We start from the raw sequence: 26,065 nt of genomic DNA on the forward strand, positions 1-26,065 counted from the left end.
CATCCATCATCTTTCTCCCTCATTTTTCTTTTTCTTTGGATGCCAGAAGAGCTGTATCTGCATTTCTTCTTTACGACACTAAATTTCTTTTCAACTGCGTTAATTCTACTCCTAATGGCCTCCCATATGGATTTTAATGTACTATCACATTTTTAATTTCTTTACGATCACTTTTTATGGTTTCACTTCCATTTCATCCATCCCATCGTTTTTTGGTTTTTTTTTTTTTTTTTTTCCAACTCATGAACATCTAACTGCTTTCTGCCCCTCTTTCATCAGGGCCGTGTCATTCTGAAGCAATAAATCATTGGTGGAGGTCTGTTCTTTCTTCCAGTCTTCTATTTCATCTCCCCTTTCCTTTATGGAGCAACCCTGTTGATCAGGCTAAGCTATGTTTCTCCTGTTTTGTGATCACAAAGCAAGGAGAAATCTACCCAGGCCTGGTGTTTACTCTGAGCTACTCCTGATCCACTGGGCACTGGCTTCAGAACTGGAGTCGCCTGTCCGGTTGAGATGAACAGTTCCCAGGCCAATTCCCAGTGTGGTTTTCGTTCCAATGTCATTTCCCTGGCCTGAAAGAAAACCTTTTTCTGCCTTCACTGCCTGGCTTCCTGAGGTGCTGAATGATGGAGAACTCGATCAGAGTGCTCAAACCCTCAGTCAACGCAGGTCTTTCTAACTCTTCCCCACCTTGGACACTTTACTTTTGTGGAGGGACAATGGCAGGATGTAACAGTAATACCCCTGTCCCAAGATCCCAGCTTCGCCCCATTCTTTGCGGAGCTAGGACCTCTTCCACTACATAAGAAAGCACCTTCGGGTGACATGAGAAAGAGGAAGGGAAGGGCACTCTAGGGACAGATGCATGAGCTCCTTGTGAATTACAGGTGGGGGGTGGGGGGGAGCACATAGCCCCACCCAGCTATTTACAGGGGGCCAGGACTTACTCTCTGCTTTGAAACCCAATTCTGTTTAGTTTACAGTAGCTCTTTCTCATTTTTATAAAACTCCAAGTGCTTTTCTTAGGAACTCTAAAGAGAAGTCTCAAGAGGCTGTGTCCGGACCACCCGGCAGACACACCTTTGTAAATCAGGAAACTTGCAAATGTTTTCAAGTACAAAGACATGAGTCCAAATAAAAGTATGCAAGAAGTTTTGCTGGCACTCATTGCCTCGGAGAGACTATCTCTATGCAAGATCACATGGTCCTTTTAAACACCCAGAAATAGGGGCGCCTGGGTGGCTCGGTCGGTTAAGCGTCCGACTTCGGCTCAGGTCATGATCTCGCGGTCCGTGAGTTTGAGCCCCGCGTCGGGCTCTGTGCTGACCGCTCAGAGCCTGGAGCCTCTTTCAGATTCTGTGTCTCCCTCTTTCTGACCCTCCCCTGTTCATGCTCTGTCTCTCTCTGTCTCAAAAATAAATAAACGTTAAAAAATAAAAATAAAAAAAAAATAAACACCCAGAAATAAAATTCACCTGTGCCTTTCATGTGCTCTCACCTACCTTCCTGTCCTTGGGATTCTAGAAACAGAAACACAATGTTTATGTGAGAAACTTGCCAGGGACTGACTGACTTTCCGGAGAAATAAAGCTCGACATTCAAAGGAATTCAGTCATTAGCCAGACTTTAAAATGGCATTTACTGCTAACTGTGACACAACTTAGGTTTAAGACTTCAGATTCATTTGAGTCCACTTGGAATTTCCTGTACTTCTGGATTTCAAGCAGCCAGCATCCATATGCCAAAACACCTAATTCTTATGCTGGACACACTCAGCTTTTTGGCTTTTAAACAGGTAATAACCAGCCAGTGCTCCATTTCAATTAAAATGATATAATTCTAAGTGAGAAAGAAGAAAATTTCAAATTCAGGTAAACACCTGAAACAGACATAAACTTCTTCCAAAATAACAGATATGGAAGTAAAACCATTTAACCATGGCACATAACTTTGGATTATCTGATCAAGGTTTATTTCTTCCCCCATGAAAACTGCATACACACACACAGACCCAAAACTTTGTCTTGGTTCCCTGGCCTCATCAGTCTCCTTGTGATGCAACCCTTGAATGTATTTAACAGACATAAGAAAATGCTGTGAGTTGTATGTAAAACAAAGGTAATTTGTTGTGTGGCCGTATGAATGTAACAGCCAATGAAACTTAACTGATAAAACAAACATAATTGAAGACCACCCAAAAAGCTGCAACTATCTGGTTTCTTCAGTTACTGATAACTTCACAAAGGACTGCTTACCCAGAACCACACAAGGGCTTGCTGGAGTGTTTCTGAACCCTCTGAATGCTCCTTCTATGGAGCCCCCTCCTTCCTAAATATTTGCACAGTCCCTTGAGCTTTACTTTCTTAATCGGGAAAATAATGGTCATAATGCAATCTGTGCAGGGTGGATATAAGAATCAAATGAAAAATATCTCTGACATGTCTAGCAAAACGCCTGGCAAACAGTAAGTCTGCAAACTTTTCAGGTAATTTTTTTTATAACAAAGTCTTGATGATATTTGTTAATTTAAGGTACATTTTGAAAAAGGCATTTTCCACATTTAAATACAACCATGGGGAAAGTGTGGTACAATGACAATAATATATACTTTTGATATGTCCTAACCAAATGCACTAAATCTCACTCCTTGGTACTCAGTAGATACTCAATATTATTTAGCAATAAAGTCTTTTTGCTCTAACCTTTCTGAATCTTTCTCCTTCAAAAAATAGGAAATTTATTTTTTGGCTACCTAAAAAAGCAAGTCAGCAACGTTGTGAAATACTTTCAAATTATAAAGTAATGATACAAATATTCAACTATGTTTCTACCATTAGGACATGGGGATGGAAAGATCTATTTCAAATGAACTGTTCACTGATAAAGACGCAACATTCTTAAACATTAAAAATTATTTTAAAAAATAGGATAAAAATAAACCCAGGGGTGTTGAATGTGGATTCACAATAGATGATCTTACAACTTTAAGTAATTTTGAAAAACGAATTTTCCAAGAACCAACAGCAAGTGGGAACCAGTGTGAGGGCTCCTCGCTTTGGCAATGGTACTGTGTGCCGAGTCTGAGTTGTGGCACCATATGGCAGCTTCCTTCCTCAGGATAAAGCTTGTAGGATGAGGACGACCCCAACAATCTGGCTGACTTTACAATGCAGCCTTGCCCAACGCCTATGCTCACGTGTTGCCTCTTGGGCACATAGTCTAATAATTCCATCACATAAATTTGAAGAGCTCTGAAGAAACAAATCTTTCCAATTGGAATAGACAAATGTTAACACCATCACCCTCTCTACCTGCCTTGGAAAACTTAACAAAAAACCCACTAGCAAATACTTAAGAACTCTGAGCGCCTATCATGTCAACACATTGAATTACACCACACACACACAGCGCAAGGGAGGCATTCCATGAGTGTCTCTTGATTCACTCATGAACTACAATATGTCACAATGGGAGTCACAAACTAATTTAGATGTCAGCCATTCCTCAGCGACCACCAACAGAGGGAGAGCATAAGTTCTCACATTGGTGAAATATATCTTAAGATCATACAGTGCACAGTTTTGCAAAAAAAACAAAAAAACAAACAAACAAAAAAAACCAAAAAAACCCTTGGTATCAGTGTGGCACTTTCATTAGCAATAATCCCATCTGATTTCCTGGCCCAACCTCCATATCAGATCTTGCAGGGAGGTCACGCGAGCACATGTGCCCAATCATCCCAGCTTGGGTTTCCATCCAAGTCCCTTCGCCATTCGCCATTTACCCTTCTTCTGGATTCTGGGCTGAAGTACTAATGAACGACTACTAGTGACAACTTAAGTTTTCTGGGTTTTGTTTCTCCAGCAATTCTTAGGAGTAGGAATGGACAAAGTTTTACTGACCAAGTGTCAGTATGAGGTTAAAGCAAAAAATACAGCCAAAACTCAGAAGAGACAGTATCTACTTTTTTTTTTAACATTTATTTGTTTTTGAGAGAGAGAGAGAGAGAGAGAGACAGAGAGACAGAGTTTGAGTGGGGGAGGAGCAGAGAGAGAGAGAGAGAGAGAGATGGGCACCGAATCCGAAGCAGGGTCCAGGTTCTGAGCTGTCAGCACAGAGCCCCACGGGAGGCTCAGACTCATAGATCGGGAGATCATGACTTGAGCCAAGTTGGAAGCTCAACTGACTGAGCCACCCAGGTACCCAGAGACAGTATCTACTTCTTATTTTTACAACTAGACAACACTAGGATGGGGAGGGGCTCAGGAGGAGGAGGAGGAGGAGGAGGAGGAGGAGGAGGAAGGAGGAGGAGGAAGGAGGAGGAGGAAGGAGGAGGAGGAAGGAGGAGGAGGAAGGAGGAGGAGGAGGAGGAGAAGGAGGAAGAAGAAGAAAGTGAGGGAGGGAGAGGGGGGAGGAGGAGGAGGGAGGAGGAAGAAGAAGAAGGGAGGGAGGGAGGGAAAGAGAGAGGGAGGGAGGGAGAGAGGGAGGGAGGGGGAGGAGCAGGAGGGAGAGGAGAGCGAGGAGGAGGAGGAGGAAGAAGAAGAAGGGAGGGAGGGAGGGAGGGAGAGAGGGGGAGGAGGAGGAGGGGGAGGAGGAAGGAGGAGGAAGAAGAAGAAGAAGGGAGGGAGGGAGAGAGAGGGAGGGGGAGGAGAAGGGGGGGAGGAGGGGGGAGGAGGAGGGGGGAGGAGGAGGGAGGAGGAGGAGGAGGGAGGAGGAGGAGGAGGGAGGAGGAGGAAGGAGGATGAAGAAGAAGAAGAAGAAGGGAGGGAGGGAGGGAGAGAGAGGGAGGGGGAGGAGGAGGAGGGAGAGGAGGAGGAGGGAGAGGAGGAGGAGGGAGCAGGAGAAAGGAGGAGGAAGAAGAAGAAGAAGGGAGGGAGGGAGAGAGAGGGAGGGGGAGGAGGAGGAGGGAGAGGAGGAGGAGGGAGAGGAGGAGGAGGGAGCAGGAGAAAGGAGGAGGAAGAAGAAGAAGAAGGGAGGGAGGGAGAGAGAGGGAGGGGGAGGAGGAGGGGGGGAGGAGGGGGGAAGAGGAGGAGGGAGGAGGAAGATGAGGGAGGAGGAGGAAGGAGGACGAAGAAGAAGAAGGGAGGGAGGGAGGGAGGGAGAGAGAGGGGGGGAGGAGGAGGAGGGAGAGGAGGAGGAGGGAGGGGGAGGAGGAAGAAGGGGAGGAGGAGAAGAAGGGGAGGAGGAGGAAGAAGGATTAAGGAATTTAGAGGAAGCAAAGTAGAGTGGAATTTCTGACTCTAATAATGTATCATAGAGATTTATATTTCACTTATACCAACATCTTTACTATCTTGGATATCACATTTGATCATCAAATTACCAACAGTCTCCTACAATACACTGTAATAAATTCACAGTCAGAACTTCAGTATGCCTCAAACTGTGACGGGATAGATGAATCCATAGGCACCGCATAATACAAGCTATCAACTGAAAATAGATGAACAGATGAATGCAAATACCTCCAAGCAAGAAGTATCCAGAAAAGGTATTCCTGAAAGTGACAGCCATGCTTTCGATGGCAGAAAGCCACTGGGACAAAGTTGTGCATACATAATTAAACAGGAAGATCTGCTGCTTGTTTTTGTTTTCAAGTGCAAAGTTCTATTTTATCAGAACATTTTAACAATGTAGAGTGCATGGAATTATCATAGTAAAAACAAAATACTGTGGTCGTTTATAGAAATTAGTAAGAATAACACATTTATAAAGTATTCTGACAGTTATCTTGTTAAACTTGACATTTTAGGGATTATACCCAAGAAATGAAAATAAAGCCAACTTCTAGTGCACCTTGACCTTCTCTATTTAGATTAGTTTCAATGAAAGCCTAAGAACTGTTTTGGTACTCAATGCTATAAAACTGACCAAGACCTCGAAACATTAGATATAATCCATCATGCAATTATTATGCTTCTCGTTTCCAGCTATCACACCAAGTTATTTTTCCCCCTACCTCAGCCTTCAAACCAATTTTGTGTCATTCCTCATGGAAATGTGTTTGCAACGAAGATACACATACAAACAACAGTCAGCTGTACTGCTAACATCTGTTTTACAAAGAAAAACATGGATATGTGTATGGCATCACATATTTGCTATTCTTTCTTGCCAGATACAAAATTCTCCCCTTTCTGGATGCTACTTAGCAGATGCAAGGCACCATTTGTTGTTAAACTTAGTAATTTCAATTATTTTCTCAAACCCTGACTTTGGGAAGAAGTACTTATTAATCAGCATTTCTCCTGTCTTCGACAAAGATGCATTCACCTAGAAACCAGAAAGATTGACCTCAAAGTTATCAAAGAATCTACTGACTAAATGCAAAAGGAAACATTTTCACAAGACAGAGTTCTATTTTTATGATAAAGAAAATTTCATTAGAGCATCACCATTAGCTGGGTGGCTAGGACACAGAGAGGCTCACTCCACTTGACAAAGATCCTGTTTGAGGCAGAGGTGTGGAGGCTTTGTTTAGGTTGTACAGATAGGGACACTGGACGTTTTACCCATGTTGGAAAAAAGAGCACATAATGAAATGTCGATAGCCAGAACCCTTGAGGAAATCATCTGAACATATATCTCACCTAAGAAAGTATCACTTCCGTACCAAAGCTCTGTGATTCTACATGACACAGGTCATGGTAACACGGCAGGAATCTTTTCCTCAAATAATGTCTTATCTGTAACCTTGAACTTAACTGTCCTGGAAAAGAGAAAACAGAGCCCTTCTGGTCAAATAAGAGACTGGAGGAAGGAGGGAGGAATGTCTTCCTCTCTGCCTGGGGGTACCAAGGGATGCTCCCTACTCATCTGCCATCAGGGTTTGCCTAGAGTTCCGAACATGGCCAGCCAGCTCCCCGCAGAACTTTTCTGGTAAAAAGCAGCCAAGGTGAGAAGCTTTTCTCTGTCAATTTTCTTCTCAAGGATATGGAAATTGTTCATTGGGATTACTCTCCTTTCTCTTCATATTTCTGGGGAGACAAATAACTAAATTTCAAATTCGCAGGAAAAATGTCTTAAAAGTCAAGAATCTAGCAAAAAAGAACAGCAGTGCTGACACTCAAGAGGGGAGAACTATAATATGTAACTTAACACAGGAGTAATATATTCTGGGATCGTAAGAGAAGTGGTCAGGCACATCTGATCTTATCAGAAATAATTAGCACATTTGTTTTCTCCGGACCTAGTCTCCAATCAATTCTATTGATGATATCCTTTGGAAATGTATTTCATTTCATACTAAAACACAGAGGTCAAACACTTAAATTTTTACACCCGGCTAAAAATCTCTAGCATGCTGACTAAACTTTCCAGTTGGTCAGAAGTCAGAGGCAGAGCTCTACAGCCTTCACCTTCAAATACCCTCTAACCAGCCTTGCTTTCTCACACAAGCAGCATGGACAAAGCCGGGTGGGCAGTCAGCACCAAAAGTCGGATGTGTTACCCCACCATTCAGGGGACATCAGCAGGACGATGCTCTGACCTCACAGCCAAGTCTCACTTAAGTAGGAAAAAAGGTGCAGAAAGTTACGACAAGGTCTAATCGCAACTGAAACAGAATTCATAAAGGCAGGGCTTTGTGAAGCAAAGCCGATTGCTTTCACGGGTACTATCTGGGGGAGTAACAGCAGTAAGTTATGACCACGAGTCTCAGCAAAGGTGTGCAACTTGGGATCAGGTCGCTATCTTCTGTGACCTCCGTACAGTATAGTCAATTTATGTGATTTATTACAGCCTTGCCTTCTAGACGGGGAATGACAACCAGGGAGGGGCACTCAAATGCTGAGTGTGATAAATGTAAAAATAACATGGCTGGGGGAACCTTGAAAGCAAAGACAAGTTAGAAGCTTTTTGCTTCTTCTGTTTACAAAGAGTTTTGATCAAAATTTAAAATCGGTCTTACCAAATGTATGCTTTATGTTTTATATGTGGAACCAGCTGGCACCTGGGACTCACCGTCAGGGTCCGCAATGGGGGTGGTAAGGGGTGTGTAGATGGGGGATAGAGATGGGTACAAACTCGGACCCCTAAGTGACCTCGAAAGTGAACAGATTCCAATGTTTGTTCTATTCAAACTAACACGGTCACTAGTTTGTAGAGTAAACTAGATTCTAGTTTGTCCCTGGGATCTCACTAGTCTAAATATTCTACGTGACCGTGACTTTATAATTAAAGAATCGCAAAATGCGGTTTCAAGAAATAGCCCCACGGCACGGTTTACTTATGTAAGAAAGGAATACATTTTCATTCCTCTATCCCTACATCTCCACCTCCACCATTTCTTGGTGTACCAAGAAGTGGGGACCATGGCTGGATGGGGCTGTGTGTTCAGGAATGGAATGCCAGTGTCTGAAGAGCCTAACGCAGAAGGAGCCAGTGTAGTCTTTCAACAGCATGGCGCCCCCAAGGACCACGTGACACCCATTTTGCACACCCTTCACCTGTTCGCAAGGGAGTTGTCTCTGAAGGTCAAACAGGGCTTGACTGCGTTGTGGGCAAGTGTAATGTGACACTCTCGTTGGCAATTTTAGCCCCCACGCAAAGGGAAGCAGATGAAAGCAGGGGAGAGGGAACAAAATCTGTGCCTGAAGACACTTGCTGCTTTTGACACATGTTCTCATCACTTTGCTTAAGTGGCTGACAGTACCCACTATCAGCTTAACACACTTCCCCACTAGCAGAACTACCTATCCCAAGCCCTGGAGTATTAAATAACAGCTTTGGAGACATGGCATGCAACGGTCACGGCCAAGGCTGCAAGGTTCCTCAGACGTGAATGGTGTGAAAGAACAAAGAAACTGTGATTTCTAAAAACAGGATGGGCTGTCACCGCCTTGTGTGCCTGTGTAGAACACACAAAGCACATGGCTCCTTTCAAGTCACCTGGGATGTGAAACAGCTAGATGATGAACCTCGGAAGCAAGCCTTTATCCACTTACTGAGAACCTACTGCACTGTTCTAGATGCTTGGGATAATGGAGGGACAACTAAGACCCTCGCCCTCATGGAGCCTACAGTCTACCAGAGGGAACAGATGATAAAATATCAACATGGTAAGTAAATGCTTTGTGAAAGCAGAGGGGCATGTCGCCACGTGAAGTAAGGAGAGCAGAGCCAGCCTCCGTGCGATTTGAGCCAAGAGCTGACAGTAGGTCACCCAAGAGCTGCCCAAGCGGAGGGAAGGAAGCAGAGTCCTGAGGTAGGAGGAGGAAGGCCAGGGTATCAGAAGGCATGCTCTCCCTCTCAAATCTAGATGCCGATTTTCATCACTACTTTCTGGCACAAAACAGGGATGCAATTCATGGTGAATGAATGACTCGAAGGCCAATCAACACAACAATGTCCAATTCACACATTTAATTCAATCCACGGGTTGGGCTTCCTCAGACACTGTACGCAAAATGTACTGGTGAAAGGTTTATCAGATTTTCAAAGGAATTTCAAAAGCTAACCTTCACACCTTTACTTCCAGGAACATTCATGGAAAGTGGAAAAGTGGGTTCTATTATGTAAGAAGGAATCCCTCACACAAAGTCTACTTTTGGCCGAAGCTCAATGACTTTCTTTTAAGAAGAGACAGGGCACCTGAGTGGCTCAGTCAGTTAGGCATCCGACTCTTGATCTCGACTCAGGTCATGGGATCGAGCACTGACTGGACAGCACAGAGCTCTCTTGGGATTCTCTCTCTCTCTGTCCCTTCTTCACTTGCATGCACAAGCTCGCTCACACTCTCCCTCTCAAAATAAACTTTAAAAAAAATTTTTAAAGGGTGCCAGGGTGGCTCAGTCAGTAAGCATCCAACTTCAGCTAAGGTCATCATCTCAGGGTTTGTGGGTTCGAGCCCCACATTGGGTTCTATGCTGACAGCTCAGAGCTTGGAGTCTGCTTCAGGTTCTGTGACTCCCTCTCTCTCTGCTCCTCCCCTGCTTGCACTCTCTCTCTCTCTCACCCCCAAAAAAGAAAAAGAAATAAAAATAAAAATAAACATTAAAAAAATAAAAAGAGAGTACGTTGCAAGAGCAGGAGACAAGAACCACACAATTAATAGGCAGGCAGGCGTGAGCACCTTCTATCTATCCCATTCCCATTATGGGGTGTGCCAACTCCCCACGGCACACTATCTCAACAGGAGGCCTGCATTTGATCCTTAGACCTCAGGGGTGACCTTCAAAATAAAATAAAGACAGTCCAACACGAAAAACAGGTTAAATCAAGTTAGGAGAGGGGAATAAAAGGAAAAAAGGGCTAAAGAATTCAATGACAGCAAGAAAAGAACTATCCTCTCTGTCCCACAATCTGTCACTGCAGAGCCTTCCAAGTAAACATGCACGTGGGCAAAAAGAAAGTGGAATCCCATAGTTGTCCTCACAACTACTTTCCTTGTCAATGTGACATGCAATTACTAGGAGCTACTGAATTCTCACTTCATAGCAGTCATATGTAAATGAGACTAGAAGGTTACATTTCTGGAAAATCTACAGTTTAGTACCAAAGCCCCCTCACAATCTCCCATTTCAACAGCCTATTCAATCTTTCAGTTACTCCTAATGACTCATTTCTATTTAGGCCAGCTCTTTCTAATATCTGAATGCACGATGTCATGGTTTCTTTCTTAAATTCTGCTAAAAATTTCATTTAGTCCACTTTCCATGTAGTAAAAAGAAAAAAGGAAAAAGCTGTTAAAAATCTCTATTGTCACCGCATCAGATGAGAAAGCAAGCATTATAAAATAGGTTCGGACTTAAAAAGAGAAAATCACTTTGCTTATAATGAAAAGTTATACCTAATGGCAGTTTTCAAATGCAATTTTGCTTAGAAAGTATTTTTACAAAATCTTGTGTCACTAATCTCAACACGGTATCCCTTTTTCCACTTTTTAAATTATCTTCTCTGGTAATCCAACACAGATACTTGTAGGATTCTGTAATCTTTTGTATTCTGGGACAAATTAAGTAATTTTTCCTTTTGAATTTTTTTTAACTCAAAAAGTAAACAAATTAAAAGTATGTAGTTTGGAGGTGGGGGGGGGGGACCCAATTGCATGTATACTTTCTATCTGCTAAATGAAACACAATGGTTGACAAAACCATATATACATATGCAGAGTCAATGTTTTATGTTTTTGTTGCACAAAAAATTAACTTTTGCTTTGGAACTGTATAGTAGAAGACATTATCTGGACATGATTTATAAAGTACGGTATAACGTTCATCAAACAAGTATCCCTGTTGGGTCGGGCAGGGGAGGAAACAGCACATCCTTCAGGTATCTCTAGGCAGTTACCCTTGACTTTTAAAAATATACCCTATCCTACTGCTACCCAATGCTAAAAAGCAGCTATTTATCCTTGCATTCTGCTCCTTTATTCTTGTTACCTCATTCATATGTTCTAGAATAAGCCAACGTTCAAGAAGGCATGATTGTATCAGAATCCCTTCCAGAAAGACACTGTAATGCCACAGGCAGTTTTACTCAACATGCAACCACGGCAAATGGGCCCACCTGTTTTAAACATACCTTGCCAAACCTTTCTCAGTCTGAGAAAAAAAAAAAAAAATTATGTAGGGGGGAAAAAAAAAAAAAGAAAGAACAAAAAGCTTGAAATTTACCGATGAAGAAATGAGTATTTAACAAAGGTGGTAACAGCAAAACGGAGCAAAGGGCTGGTCTTTGTGTGAAAACGAACAGAAGAAAAATCTTAAAACGACCAGCTGTGCACAAAGCTAGAATGTGGACCATCTCCAGTATCAAGGAGTGGTTTTTGAATCAAGGTGGTTTCCATTTAAGAAAAGTATTCAGTAAGTTTTTTCTTCTCATGAGGGCCAAGCACCGTAGAGGCATTAATGCTACAAATGACATTGCTGATGAAAGAAGGGAACTCCCTCTACATCTAGACTGAGTACAGGATTAGGTTTCAGCTGCAGCCACAGTGTTTCTGGAGAGGAAACCCAGAGGTAGATACCAGGTTATAAAAACAATGGTTTCTTCTCTGCTGAGTTCTGGGGTCACTTTATTACTTTCTACACTTCTCCATACCAATCAAATTAACGTTACATCTACTGACGTTAGACTTACCCTCTTCTTTCCTTAAAGGATTATTTATATGTATTACGAGCAATTAAAGAATAAGGATGCAAGAGATGTTTAATTCAATGGCAACTATAAAAACAGGGTTTCAAGACACTGACCAAGTTCTCATACACCATCTCCGTCTTTTGACAACTCCCTACCCCACAAACACAAATTTCCAGTCTTGTAATGGTTGACCCAGTTTTTATGTACCATATATAAATTGAGGTAAGGCTGTCAGAGTAAGTTTCTGCTCAGAGCTCACTACGGTCCGACGCAAATGGTAGGCTTTTCCTTAAAAAAAAAAAAAAAGGGGGAGGGGGAGCGGGGGTGCACCACGAAGCAATCGCTCATTAACACTGACCTTGTTGTTGCTCACTGTCTGCTTCAGCTTTTGAAGAACCTGGTGCAACAGGAAGGGGTCGAGGTGGTCGGGGCTTTGGTGTGGGAGGCGAGATTTTTTTCCTTCCAATATATTCAACGTAAGTTCCTGGAAAGTCCCCTCTTTCCCCCGTGGTTTCATTATAACCATTTAACCAGCCAATTTCTTCAGGCCTGGCTTCCTGTCCGTCACTGAATCCAAGAGCTACTAAAGACCCTTTATTCACAGTCAATACATCGCCCAAGTGCAAGTCAATATCTTCTTCTCGTTCCTTTTTGTAATCATACAGCGCCCGGTACTGGTAGCCCTCGGCACTCATGGTTGCAAACCTGTCACCATGCAACAGACGTCTCGTTACACACTGCAGTCTGATTTTACGTTTCTATGGAAAGCGAATTCAGAGAGTATGTTAAGATTCCTAATATGTGTCCAGCAGAGGACAAAGGACAACTCTCCAAAGGTTTAAGAGGAGAGGTGACTGGATGTCCGGCTGTCCATCTGTCCTCCATCAATGGTGTGACTGAAGACAGAGTGCCACTTCCTCTGCGGCCCGCAGTCCTCCCACTGGCTTCCTTTTCAGCAACTCGTCAACACTTGGCCTCCAGGCTGACTCTCACAGCGAGGCCCAATCCTTTCTGACATTCTTGTCACACTGTCCATCTGGCGTCTGATTTTACTGTTGCACTCCACACGCGAGCTTCACCTAGCAAAGGAAAAACAAAGCTTATGAATGAACATCACACTTTGCCATCTGTGTGAATTTGAATTTCTACTTCCATTCAACAAGTATTTAATCAATTTGGCATACATGCACAGGCCGGTGTGCTATTGCTCAACATGATACATACAACAAAGATTAGTAAGAACACCAGGCAGGGGTGGGAGGTGTGCTGGCATGTGGCAGCGTCTCAGAGATAAGAAGGGTAAACAAGGAACCATAACACTAGGTCAGTACCCTAAGACAGGCAGAGACTAAGTGCTATTGGGTTCGATGAGGGAGGGACCACATCTAACTGCAGGGATCTGAAGACAGAATGGAATGTGGAGCATGATCTTAGGTACAGATGTGACTAAGCAAATGTCATATTCTGGGAAGAGCTAGAACAGGCAGTCCAATCCATCTGAAGCCAAAGAGGGAACACTGGATCTGGATTAGGAAGATAGGTAGGGGTTATATGACATGATGCATGCCTGCACTGAGTTTGTGAGTCATGTGGTCCGATTTAGGGCGCCACCGAAAATCCGTGGAGAGGGGAGCAGCAAGGTCAGAGATGCACTTAAAGAATCTCAATCTAGTAACAGCGACTAGGACAGATTGGCATAGGGATAGAAGAGGTGAGGAAAGGTGTCAACCGTGTTCTGCAGTGGTCTGGGCAAAAGGGTCCTGAGGGCATGAACCAAGGTGGCAGCAGAAGGTATGGAAAGGAGAAGAATGAAATAACAGACGCTGCCGAAGAAGCCTGAGTGGATGCGGCGATGCTCCAATGTGGGTCAGGACAGCAGCAAAAGGCCTAAACCTGAGTTCGTTAAAAGAATTTAGCCACGGGTATCAGGCAAAGGGAAGCCAAGAGGACTGACAGGCTTACAGATGCAAGGACGGTGGGAGGCAGGGGAAAACCTGGTCTGGGACTCTAAGACAGGGAACACACTACAGATCTGGTGATCAGCTGCAAATAAGGCAAGCCTGAACTCAGCGGAATGGAGGAACTCACAAGGAAAAATATTAAAGGTTAAAAAATGATCCAAGGATCAAACACTGGGGTTCGCTGAACACACCTGAAAAAGCAAAGTCACGCTTTGGACACAAACCCTATGTGCGGGAAATAATAAATTAGAGGGTTTTGGTGGGAAAAGCGAATCCCTGAGACCAAATCCCACAGGGGCCTCCAGCAGGGAGGAAAGTGAGGCAAGGCCAGGTAACCTGGGCTCTGCCCATCACCGCATCATCACTGGCTTTTGGGAAAGCAGACCCCGGTTTAGAGGTATTGAGGATACTAACTAGAATTTGAGGAGTTAAGGAACTGAAGAGAAAGCAGAGATGGTTGTGGGAGATCACCCTGGAAAGACAGCCCCAGTGTCGGGGAAAACGAGCAGTTGCAAGCTTTTCGCTTTTTTTTAACATAGTGGAGGCAGAGGGATTCCAGACTCTCGAGAGGGAAAGTCAGCAAGGGGCCTGCCTGCCAATAGAACAGGGTGTCCATGTACATGCTTTGCACCGTAGTTGTTTCTCAATGCTATCTTTATTACAAAGAGTAAAAGCAACCTAAAGGTTTCAGTTAAGCTGGCCAAGTCACAAAGCCATCAGCGACAGCCACAGAATATCAGTGTTCTATATCAAAGACAGCTTGATACGTTTTAACGAGTGGGGCCACTATAGATGTTTAGTATTAAAGGAACTCATCGGCGTATGCATCTTAAGAAGTAAGATCTAATCGCAGACAGTAATGTTGGCATTCAGAAGCATAAAGCATTCAACTTTACACGGTTATAGAGCCTCTTAGCCATAGTACAATAACACTCTTAGGAGAGTTAAAATTAAAAGAACTAAAAAACAAACACTGGAAACCTTTGCAGAGTAAGAATATTAATTTGAGATAGATATTCTACTTTGTGTTTCAGTCATCGGATTAAAAAAAAATTAAAGCAACCAGCAGGGTGTAGGAGAAAAATAAACTATATTATGTTTGAAGACAACCTCTCCTTTTGATAGATCCAGGATCAAATTAAATATTCACTGCAGAAATTCACACAAAAATGTAGAACTAGCAAATTTCGTTTTTAGTACTAATGTACTCTGTACAAATGAGACACAGAACTCTAAAGAACATGAAAATTTACATATCCCTAAATGCCTGGAAACCAGGCAACATGCCTAAGAATAATTTAATTCCTCCAAATCTGCCTTGAAATTTTTGTTAGCTTTTCCTGGCAATGTAGGTCTTTATGGAAAAAAAAAAAAAAAAAAACATCTTCAACTAGTAGGTTGGAGAGATCTTCCCACCAGCTGCTGCCTATGGCTTCCTCTATTTCAACAACCCAGTGGGCCAGTTTGGTGAGATTCTTCACAGAATGGCGAGTATTTTATGCTCCCTCTCTTCCTCCCTTTCTCTCTCCCTCCCGCCCTGTCTCTCTTAATCACTCTCTCCCCCACACAGCCCTCAGCAGCCACCAGGCCCCCCATCACAGCACACCTCTGTAGATATGCATGTTCCTCAACAGAGGAGGCCACACTAAGAGGCTCCACGTGTGGTCAAGGTTTTACAAACCTGAAAATTATACTAATGTTGGCCTGAGGCTAAATCTGTGCAAAGAGGAAAAAAACCCTGAGGAACTTGATGATCTCAAGAAGGCCAGACCTGAGAGTTAGCAATTCCCACCCAGGTGCCAGAGACCCATATATCTCTACAAATTCCCGTCCCTCAATGTTTGTAAGGAGAACCTGACTTTCCCTGTTAGAAGAATCCTGTGCAGAATTCTGGGCTCTCATTGGATTTTAAAAAAAAGCAAAAAAACAAAAAAACAAAAACAACAAAAAGCCACATCTTCTATGATGCTAAGATTATAAGAACACACCATTCCTGTCTTCTGGGACTCAACAATGCCAAGGCCACGAAGATCAATCAAAACAATTCAAGGTTGGCCAAGATTCAGTGCCAACAAAGTGGTTGGAGAGCAACCTTGTAAGAGAAGAGGGAGAGCTGACTAGTCATGTGGGTGGGGACTGGATAGTGTCCTGTCCCTATCCTGTCTTGGCCAGGGAGAAGAGGCAGGCTCTTCTACCCTGCTGCACAATACACAATTTCTCCCGATGGCCATCCCATTTCAATGACGGTCACTGTCATATTGATCATCATGGGTATCATCTAACACTACTGGAAGCTGTATGTATACTAATCTATCCAATCTTTTTCCTCTTCCTCCTTATCTAATACTTACTGGGAGCTCTGTGTGTATTAACTCATTCAATCAGAATCATCTAACGCTTAATGGGATCTATACACGGCCCAGCATGTTGGGTCAATACTCAGCATAACTCTGAGGCAGCACTATCAATATTCTCATTTTGCAGAGGAGGAAACTGAGATAACAAAGAATTTAGTACCTTGGCCATGGTAACACTGATCAACTGATGGGAGGAATCACAAGTCACCTTCAAGTACTTTAGCTCCAGGTCTGACACTTTTAACACCACGAAAACCTACTGCCCAAATTCAACTTGCTTTGATGACAAAAGACAGCCCTGGTGGGTCCATGGGGTCAATGATGCAGATTCCTTGCCTGCATACTCTGGCCCCCCAGATTAACCTTGAATGTCTGCTTTCTATTTACTCTCTGTGACAGTGGCCCTACTGATAGTGTCTGTGACTCTTTCACAAACACACCTGCCAAAAAAAGCCACTACAACCTGGCAGCAGTCCCATCAAGTTCAGGACCCAGTATCTTAGACAATGCAAATTTTCTTCCAAAGAGACTTCAGTAAAATGCATCCTTGCCAAAGAAGTCTATAAACTATGAATAAAAGAATACTGGGCACATCACTTCTGGAAGGCTGCCCACTTCTGGAATCCTGCCCACTTCTGCTCTAAGAGCTTCAACTACTGCCACCTGTACCCCTCTTGGCATCTATGTCCCCTACCGCTGTCCCAGGCCCCTGACTACACAATTTCTAACAACTCAGCTCCTCCTGAGGGGGGATATGGGAAACATTAAACCATAGTCACAAGAGCTATCATATCTTGACAACTGGCAAGTTTTTTGTTTTTCGTTTTTCCCTTACCCTCAAATTCTCCCCAGGACTGCAGAAAACTCAGCAGCCTGAGGCATCGGCATTGCCTGTGTAACATAACCCTCCTAAGATCAATTTGGAGCCCAAACTACCCAGATTGACCGGATACATGTTGCCGAGATTCACAAGATTATGGCTCTAATCTCCTTGGCTATGTTCACCTGTCCAATGAACTATTTCCACCTAGCTCTAACATAATTGTTAACATAGTAAAGGTTTTATATGTGAAAAATATCTACCATCCATAAATTAATGTTTTCAAATAAGTAATGCAGTTTTCTAATCTAGGCTCTAAGCTACTGTACATGTAAATTACTGTAAAAGGTATAAAGAAATCCCATCAACAAATAACAAACTTACTCACATAACATCACATGTAATAGTTCAAAATTTCTTTAACAGTAATTATCGTGCTCCAGTATTTCAATCTTTTCAAAGATTGCCTGTCACACCATTTATCAGAAGTATATTTTCTCTCTTTGCTAAGATACTGATCTATTCTTATTCTGTGCCTCAAAATAAAGTTGTGTCTGATGTCTGACAATCAGCAATCCATGACTTCTTAATGTTCAAATGCCTCAATGTAAATTTTCAATTTAACACTCTAACCTGCAGGCATTCTGGCAGAGAACCAAACAAAATTCTTTGCAAAGTGCTCTGACTTTGTGTTGACTTACTCCCCTTTTACAAAGGACAAGGATTTACCAAACTTAATGGGAGGAAGGAATATAAGATATTTTAAAATCACTTGAAATAAATCAAGAATATACTCTAATCATACAATTCTATCCTGTGGTTGAATTAGCAGTTTGGCACTGGGTCCCAGCACGCATTGGATCTTCGACTCAGATGCAAAGGCCATGGAGGGTTCATGGACCCCGACCCCCACTTCCCTACATTCCATTTCTCTGTCCTCCTGGTGCTAGGTCTGAGTCTAGGGCAAGCTCCCAACCTAAATTAAGAAATTATTTACAAAGCTTTCCACCTTTCAAGTATAGTGTTCTGGAAATTATAAAAATCAAAGTCAGAGCAAAGTTAAATTGAACCTAAATCAACAGTCATCAAACACCCCCATTCATTTTCAAACCAACCAGAACGTGCTGATGGTTGCAACCCTCGGGGCTTAGTCCCTACTGTGGGCAAGCAGGGTATTTAGATGAAGACTCCTGCCTGCAAGCCCGTTTGGCACCCCAAGAGCAGTGAGGCTAGGAGGGGTACAGGACAGTACAGGGGTACTAGGTGAAATAACCAGGAGGCAGGACTCTGCAGAAAACAAAGTGAGGACACAGAGCCGGAGCACCTGAGGAGGGGCAGAGAACAGAGACCCAGGTCCAGCTGGAGTCATCACCAGGAGGCTGGCAGAAAGATGCCAGCTCCTCTGAGGGGCCTCAGAAACATATGCCATCACCCGGGAAAGGCCAGGGGGGTGACTATTCTGGTTCTCTGCCTCATCACGGTGAACAGGTACTGAGGAAAAGGCCATGGAACGAAGAGGACTAAGGAAGATGATCTGAACTGGCTCCTCTTGTGAAAATGCAGTGCTATTTTGCAAAAGTCTTAGCAAGAAGATTAGTATAAGCACTGAGCTTCAGACGCGGGCAGCTGTCCCCATCACTGTCTGGATTTTTAACCTTGGGCAAGTTACTCAGATCTCTCCATGGCACAATTTTATCATCTATGAGGCAGATACAATAAGCAAACCTGCACCTTACAGGGTTACTAGGACGATTAAATGAAATTACATCTATAAAGTACTAAGCTCTGTGCTGGATAATTAGAGCTTAATACAATTAACACCAACGTAGTGTTTACTATGGATCAGGCACAGCTCTTAAGAGTTTCGTATATATCAACTCATTTAACCCTTACAACTTCCTAGATACAATTTGTATCCCCATTTTACTGATGAGAAAACAAGCACAGAAAACTTAGATAATTTGCCTGACGTTACATAGCTAGTGAACTGCGGCTATGTTATCATTGATATCATTATTATTATGGCTACTAGTATTCAACATCCCTTACTTCCAATTATACACTTCCTACCTGAAACAGGAAAATTTGCTAGGAATTTGTGTGTGTGTGTGTGTGTGTTGCCTCTAAATGCTTGCAAACCCTTGTAAATGCATCCTGAAGTTAGCCAAAATAAAAGTCTGCTGTCTCCTTAACTTCTTTTCAGACAGACACATAAAGGCAGCAGGTGGACTTTGCCCACCTAGTTCTCTCCCCGCCTGAGGGAGAGGGTGGCTCTGGAGAGACCAGGGAGGGGCCAAGACTTCTCCAACAGGATATGGTGATCTAGCTGCCCTCAAAGAGAAAAGATGACAGGCACTAACACAGTCCTCCAGGGACTAAAGGGAGCTTCGTCCTTAGGTTGCAGCCCTCGCTCCTCCCAGGGTCTGGACCACCGGTGTCCAGCTAGGGAGGGGAGGGGCAAGGCATGCCTGCCCAGGGACCTCGCTTTATTAACTCACTCTGCACAGTGCTGGGGTCTTCTCACACTTTGCCCAAACTCCTGTGATTTCAGTACTTTCTGGGGTGATCCTTAACCTGAAAACTATTTTCACTACAGATGCCTGTGGGTATGTATTTTATTTACTTTAAGGAGGACAATGCTGGGAAGATAAAATCTCCAAAGATGTTTTTATAGCAGGATTTTTTTCTTCAGCAAAAGCTATGCTAAGCTCATTGTACCCTTTCAAAAAAAAAACACCAACATAAGCCAAACAGACAAGTTTATGAGTAATTATGTAGTCTATTTTTCAGCTCATTTGGCATAATGTACATGAAATGGCCTTTAATTGCCATTCTTTTAGGCAAGTAATTCCAATAAGAGCGTTGGCAGAAGCATAACAAGAAATCACATTAGGATATAGGTGGAAGAGACAGAGAAAAAAAGCAATAAATAATACCGATATTTTAAAAATTACTTACAACCTAAGTCTTTTATTAATAGTTGTTACACAATTTATATTGTGCCTTCTAAGGCAAAAAGCTAAATTGATAAGCCATTCCCTCCACTGATAAGCAACCTCATTTTCTAAGAGCTTTACTAAGAGGCTCCATTCTCTTGCCTTCTCTGGCAAATCCCTGTGTCCTCCAAAACAGGGAGATCTGTGGGGAGCCTATTTAAAATGTATAACGTACAGAAAAAAACACTTCTCATTTTCTGCTGCATGGTGTATGCCCCACAGGTGAGAGAATTAAAAGCAAAACTCTAAATGCAACCATTATCTCAGCTTTCTATTATCTAACCTAACCATTAAATCACTTTCTTTGAATCTGCTCCTTCACCATCGCTTTATGCAATAAAATGCATTTTGAAAATCACAAAATGCAAACACAATAAAAGGTGAACTGAAATTGTTCCTGTTTTAATGAGCATATGGACAATCTTTCAGACTGGATGCCTTTTTAGAACCTGATCCCTGAACTATCTAAGAAAAAAAGGAGATTTTGACCAACACACTAATTTAAAAATCACACGGCATTCACGGAAGAATTTAATTAAAGGTATGGTCACACGTTTAACAACACAAGATTTGGGTAGGTAGGTGGTGTATCTTTGCATTGAAGATACAAAACCCTTCAGAAATCAGCTGAGATACAATTGGCATTTCCAGAAGATAAACGCATACTACCAGAATCACTACCAACAACCAAAATATGTGGTAACTGTAACTTATTGTACCACTTCATTCCTCCAAACCAACTTTATGCTGTGCGGATTTCCTGATCTTAATAAATTAAACAAAAAATAGCTAAGAAAAGACAATATAATTAACCAATGGGAAGGGAAGTGCTTTTTCACACTATCAGCATCATACGTGAGAAAAGACACAGTGATAACATCATTTTACAAAAGCAGATAAAACAGCAGATAGACAGTGTGCACCAGAGTTCTGTTATGCAACTGACATGAACAGGTCCCAAAACAAGATGGAAGTTAGAAAGCAAATGCACATAGCACTTTGAAAGCCAGTTTGAGATACACAGAACTTCCTTCCAATCATAAAAACCCATACATTGTTATGGAAAAGTATGACTATCTACTACCTGCCTACAACTAGCATACAAAAGCTGAAGAGGCCAGCAGTGACATAACCCAACAATTCTGTAAGGCAGGTAGGTCTCCTCCACTGACCTTTCCAGTTTAAACCTTGATTCTGAACCAAACACACCTTCTAGAACTTTACAGGGACCCCCCCCCCCCAAAAAAAAGAATTACTCTTAAGGTATTTTCTTTGTAACAACCAAAAAACACTTGCTTCCCAAAGTTTAAGCAACTTTTGTTTCTAAGAAGCTATCCTCTGAGTTTTAACTGTTAATTTCAAGAAAGGTGAAATGTATTAAGGAACTGTGGGGGGGAGGGGGTTATTTTTCTTTTTTAAGATTAATATTTGCGGCCTTCTGTGCAGAATTCCCCAAATTCCCAATTATTTGCACCCTGAAGATCCTTTATTCTGAGAGCATACCTCAGAAATAAACATGTCTACTCCGATCTTTTCTAGCTTACCTACCCATCTTTAAAGTGGAAAACGCAACCCAAGCTAATGAAACATTAAAATGCAATTCCAGATAAATGCCTAGGTCAATAAGCTTGGTGAAAGTCCCGCCTAACAACTAAAACTTGAACCTCCTTACGCTGAAATGACAATCTTAGGCTGCACTCAAAACCCGGAACTGTTTTATCCAGTCGTACTTCGCACTGAATGACAAAGAGAAAAAGAACAGAACAGGAAAAGAAAAAAAAGAAAAAAACCAACCCCGTACCGCTTCCAAAGTCAACCCCCGCCCCCCCCCCCCCCCCCAATAAAGAGTAAACTCATACTCAGACACCAACAGTGCTGCAGCTCCACCAGGGATTAACGGTGGAAGGGAGACCTTTTCCATGTTAACAGCACTCAGGGAAGCCTAAGAATTTCCCCAAATCCAGTTCACACACATTCTGCATTCAACATGTAACAGCCATTCCACTCACACCCTTCTAGTTCATGCTCCAATTCAGGTTACCAAAGTATGTATCGGTACTGGAGTGCCTGGCCTGAGCTTTCCAGTTCTCTTTGTCTTGCGATCTGCGGGGCAGTTTCTGCTCTTGGGAAGTGAGTGTTAGAGCAGCGGTTGCCAGATAATTCCCCCACGATATTTTAGCTCGGGCTTGCCACACTCTCTTGCTCTCCCTAGCCGGCTCCATATTGCTGGGCAGGTCCCTCCACTCTCGCTCCGCGCTACAAAAAGCTGGATTTCCGGGCTGTTGGAGGACCCGGTTAAATATGCCTCCAACAACCTGTCCAGGCCCGGCCGGCACTAAACGCCGTTAGGGCCCCAGCGACCAGCCGCCCCGAGGCGCACTTCCCCCACCCCGGAAGAGGAGGAAGACAAACTTCGGAGGGCGGGGGCTCGGGGCGAGCTCCGGGGACCACCGCCGCCCCACCCGCTCGGGGGAAGGGCCCGAGCAGCTACCCTGGCTGCAGCCGAAGGACGCGGGGGAAGGCTTCGCTCCTTCCCGCTAACTCAAAGGCAACGGTTTGGGCGCTCTGTGAAGGACCCCGGAAAACTGCAAGGCGACAGCAAGGACCCTCAGAAGTGTGCGGTAACGGAGGGGTGGAGACCAGCCCGAGATCGCCTGCAACTCAGGGGACGAATGCGCCCGGCGGCGTGCAGCTAGAGCCAGCTCGGAAGAGGACCGGGGAAACGGGAGCTCTGAGGCGGCCGGGAGCACGCAAAACGCTGGCCATGAGCCGGAGATGCCGGCGGCCAGCCCGCTCTCCCCCGGCTCTGCTCTGCAGGAGAAGCGGCTGCTGGTGACAGGAAGAGAACGGCGGCAGCCGCGCGCGCACGCACTGCCTCCCCCTCCCGGGCACACACACCCGGACCCGCTGCCGCCGCCTACCTCCCCTGCCGGCCGGCTTCCTTCCTCTGCGGGGCCCAGGCTGCAGCGGCGGCCTCCGACGCGCCTCCGACCCGGCCTCGAGCCGCCCGCCGTTCCCGATTCGAGCGCGGCGCCTCCAACCCGCTAGCCTGCAGCCCTCGTCGCGGACGCCGCTTCCTCCAACTCCGCTCCAGCTGCTCGCGACTCCTCTCCGTCAGGCAGCAGCTCCAGCGCCCGGCGCCGGCCCCGCCTCCGGCCCGGCCCAGCGCGCCCCGCCCCCGAGCCCGCGCCAACCAGCGCGCACGTCTCCGCCCCTCTCCGCTGGCGCCGCGCCCTCGGCCGCCGCCACTCACCGTGCCGGCCCTGGAGCTGGGCGGCCGGAGGGGCGGAGCTCCGGCTCTGCGGACCCTTCCTGCCGCCGGGCCGGCCTTCCGCCCCCGGCCGCGGGGATGCCCCGGGCGGCCGGGCCCCGCGCTAGCTCCGCGGCGGAGCGCTCTGGATCTGCGCCAGGCCGCGGCACAGCCAGCTGCCGGTGTCTCCGGGACCAGAGGCGGTGGGGCCGGGAGAGGTGGGGGATGATTTCAGACGTAACAGGCTGCGTCTCTAATCGGAGGGTCTGGAGCCGACCCCTATCCTCCTTCGAGCCCCCAGTGCCCCAGAGGAGTGCCAAGGGCGGGGAGGATTCGGATTCCTGGGCTCGCCAAGGCGGGGAGGCCCTGCAATTCCCGGCCTCGCCAGCACAGCCTCGGGAGTGGGCGGAAAAACCACGCTATCCGCGTGGCGTCCCGGGGTGAAGGAAGGGTGAAGGGGTGAGCCGGAGAGGCTAGCGCCCGCAAGCTGCCACGAGCTCCAGCAGCCTGGCACCGCCGCCGCTGGGAGCCAGGCGGGCCCGCGACTGGGGAAGAGAGTTTTATGAAGAGGGCGCACGCTAACTGATCCCTTCCAGCCTTGCCATGACGGAGCAAATGTAGGTCGCTCTGGCGGACCACGGCCCCTCGGGTAGGGAGTGGAGGCTCACATGAAATTATACTGTCTCTTAAATGTTAGTTTTCAAATGCAGATTCTTCCACTAAGAATCATTACTTAGTTGCTGAAGAAAAATCTGATGTTGGTTCAGACCTTCCCAGGACGGGTGAGATGGAATGCCAGCAACTTGTGTTCTGCTCTTTACTTATTAAACCGTGGAGGAGTCCGCTTTTTAAACATCTATTCGCAGATCCCTCTTTTCAGCAGTTTTGAGATCTGCACGCGCCCAGCCTGCTTGCCCTAAAGCCCTTTTACAGCTCTTTGCCAATTCCCTTGCAAGGATTTTCCTTTTTTTTTTTTTCTTTTCTTTTTTCTTTTCTTTTTTTTTTTTTTTTTTTTTTTTTTTTTTTTTTTTTACCATCACTTAAGACTTGTGTCAAACTTTGAATTTGGTGGTTTATTCCTTGGGTGTTGGAAGTAGAGGACATCCTGAAATTGAGTATCCTCAGAAAATAAAATCATTTTGAAAGGTGACTCACACTCTAATGGAAAGAGTTTCTTCTATTTTAGGTTTCAGATACTGACCTATTATTCCAACATGTCTCTTAAAGTGGAGATAGAGAAGTAGAGAACTACCTACATGTTTAAGAATCCACTTTACCGAAACTTTACCAAGCAATATCCTTTCCACCTACTCTATGAAATGATGGGCTTCATCTATTGTTTGCCTGAGCTTGGTAAATGAAATGAGGTGTCTCAGCCTGGAGTAGAATTACCTTGACCCAGTCCAATAAACTGAGCTCTAAGTGCTGTGATATTTGCACTATTTCCTTTAGGCTTGGGTCTGAAGAAACCTTACCAGCTACCCTCTCCTTTTGTACACGATGAGTTCCTGGAAAGGGACTTACAAACTGTTACGATGGGGTTCTATTCCCTCAAACCTAAAAAAGCATGAAATCCTTAAATTGAGCTTCCTCGTTTTTAGGTGGTCTTTAGCAATTTATGTTGTATATTCTTTCATTTTTTCCATCCTATGGAACACACAGCATTAAGTCCCATGGGAGGAAAATTATGCTTTTCTTCGATAAGCTGAATAATTTCAGTCTTTGTTTCCTCTGTAATGATATCTGCCCCCACAGCACTAACATTAGCTTTTATATTTTCATTTTCCATTGCTGTCTATGAAATAACAAAAGGCAACAAAACAGTAGTAATCAAACTTAAAAATAAACCTTTTTCCTAAATAAAATCTTACCTGGACTCCAGAAATGTAACTGTTACAAGAAGCCTTGTGGTGAGGTCAAGGGAACCTCTAGGCCTTTGGACAAGGCAGGTTATTATCTCCTGGGGATGGGTTGGAAATGCAAATTCTCTGTCCTTACTGCATCACAAATGCTGGGGGGGTGGAGCCTACCAATCTGTTTAAATAAGCCTTCCAAGTCTTCCGTGCACACTAGGGGTTGAGAGCCTTTGCCCTAGGCCTAGGGCAGCTGGGAACACAGACGGAAAACCACTGCACTGAAATGCTCAAATGGGCACAGAAACACCACTGTTCAATCAGTAGCAGCCAAACTGTTGGCTGCCAGGTGGTGCCACTACTGAGGAGCTCAAAATGTCAGAGGATGTACAATTTCCCAAAGGAAGATGGGTATGATGTGCACAACTGGTGATGGTCAAGGGGGTTTGGAAGTCAGACCTAACAGAGACAAGGACCCACAGGACCCTGAAAGGCTTTCAGTGGCCACAGCAAGCCACTTTGGGGAAGAAGTGTCCTCCCCAAAGAAGACTGGTCAGATATCCTCATTGGCCCCCATCACTCCAACTACTGCAGTGATGTGAATGCTAGAACACAATTCCTTTAGACTCAAAACCCAATGATGTGGTTTAGAGTTCAAACAACAACACAAGTACAAATGCCTTAGAGCCTTACTTCGCCAAGAGAGGTGCACAGACCAGCAGCATTGGCACCATCTAGGAGCTGGTT

At 44.6% G+C, this 26,065-nt stretch overlaps 1 protein-coding gene across 1 annotated transcript in view; it reads right to left on the reverse strand.

Moving 5' to 3' along the window:
• The window catches only part of PIK3R1 (phosphoinositide-3-kinase regulatory subunit 1), an 86,723-nt gene extending 63,473 nt beyond the window's left edge, over positions 1–23,250 (reverse strand). The window contains exons 1-2 of the mRNA XM_060635643.3: positions 23,137–23,250; positions 12,440–13,160 (exon numbers count right to left, since the gene is read on the reverse strand). Of these exons, the coding sequence (XP_060491626.1) occupies positions 12,440–12,776 (337 nt within the window). The 5' untranslated portion in view covers positions 12,777–13,160; positions 23,137–23,250. The remainder of the gene's footprint in view (positions 1–12,439; positions 13,161–23,136) is intronic.
• Between the last annotated feature and the right edge of the window lie 2,815 nt (positions 23,251–26,065).

The sequence above is a fragment of the Panthera onca genome, chromosome A1 (genome assembly GCF_046562875.1).
Source record: "Panthera onca isolate mPanOnc1 chromosome A1, mPanOnc1 haplotype 2, whole genome shotgun sequence".
Lineage (NCBI taxonomy): Eukaryota > Metazoa > Chordata > Mammalia > Carnivora > Felidae > Panthera > Panthera onca.